The following is an 807-nucleotide window of genomic DNA, read 5'->3' on the forward strand; positions in this document are numbered from 1 at the left end:
AAGCTTGAATTACTGCTTAAACATTAAAAAGAGAGTGTCAAAATCTAGTAATGGAACTGCATTTGAAATACTATCTACATATATATACAGTATATAAAATAGCTGTACATTTACAGTAGTAGTGGTTAATAATATGGGCATTTCATCATACTGATGCTGATATCTAGAATACCACCCTAAGATGCAGGGCAAACACACGGGATCACCTTCTAAAATGATCCTGAAAATGATGCAACATTGTGTAAATTTCATCCAGATTATTCTCTCTTGCATTAACCACGAGGGGATAAAAAATGAATAGGAAAAACATTAAAAATGAATTCATCTGAAAGAATGATGAAAACAGGACGTACCATCATCCTCCGAACGCTCTGTGTCAGCTGACATGTCGCCCGTTCTCTTTGTACCTAGAGAGAGAGGAGACAGAGGGATGATAAATTACATGAGCAGATAGAAACTAGACCGCAGAGAAACATATGGGTGTGTTTGTGTGTGTTGGGGGTTGTGTGTAAATGGGTGATGTATAAAAGCTCAGTGGACTTCTCTCTAAATTACTGTGTGATAGCAACAAGGGTTCATTTTCCCACTCCGAACCCTGCAGTAATAAAGCTCTCAGCATTTTGCCAAGAGCAATTCACTATTTCCTTTAAAAGAGGCCAAAACAGAGCTCTCAACGTTCACTCCAGTGGACACAGATGCTGCTTCAGTTCAAGTTGAATCTGGCCATGGACACTCAACTTGACATTAGAGAAGCTTCTGAAGTAGCTTAGAAATGCTGAGAAACACAGGAACTGAGAGGATGTGCGG

The 807-nt window shown here is 39.3% G+C and overlaps 1 protein-coding gene across 1 annotated transcript in view; it reads right to left on the minus strand.

Moving 5' to 3' along the window:
* LOC107579081 (neuroligin-3-like) overlaps positions 1 to 807 on the minus strand; it is a gene marked incomplete at its 3' end in the record, with an annotated part of 2,859 nt that overhangs the window by 379 nt on the left and 1,673 nt on the right. Inside the window, exon 2 of the mRNA XM_016264956.1 lies at positions 354 to 407. Coding sequence (XP_016120442.1) covers positions 354 to 407 — 54 coding nt within the window. The remainder of the gene's footprint in view (positions 1 to 353; positions 408 to 807) is intronic.

This window comes from Sinocyclocheilus grahami, unplaced genomic scaffold (assembly GCF_001515645.1).
Source record: "Sinocyclocheilus grahami isolate Dianchi unplaced genomic scaffold, SAMN03320097.WGS_v1.1 scaffold14024.1, whole genome shotgun sequence".
NCBI lineage: Eukaryota > Metazoa > Chordata > Actinopteri > Cypriniformes > Cyprinidae > Sinocyclocheilus > Sinocyclocheilus grahami.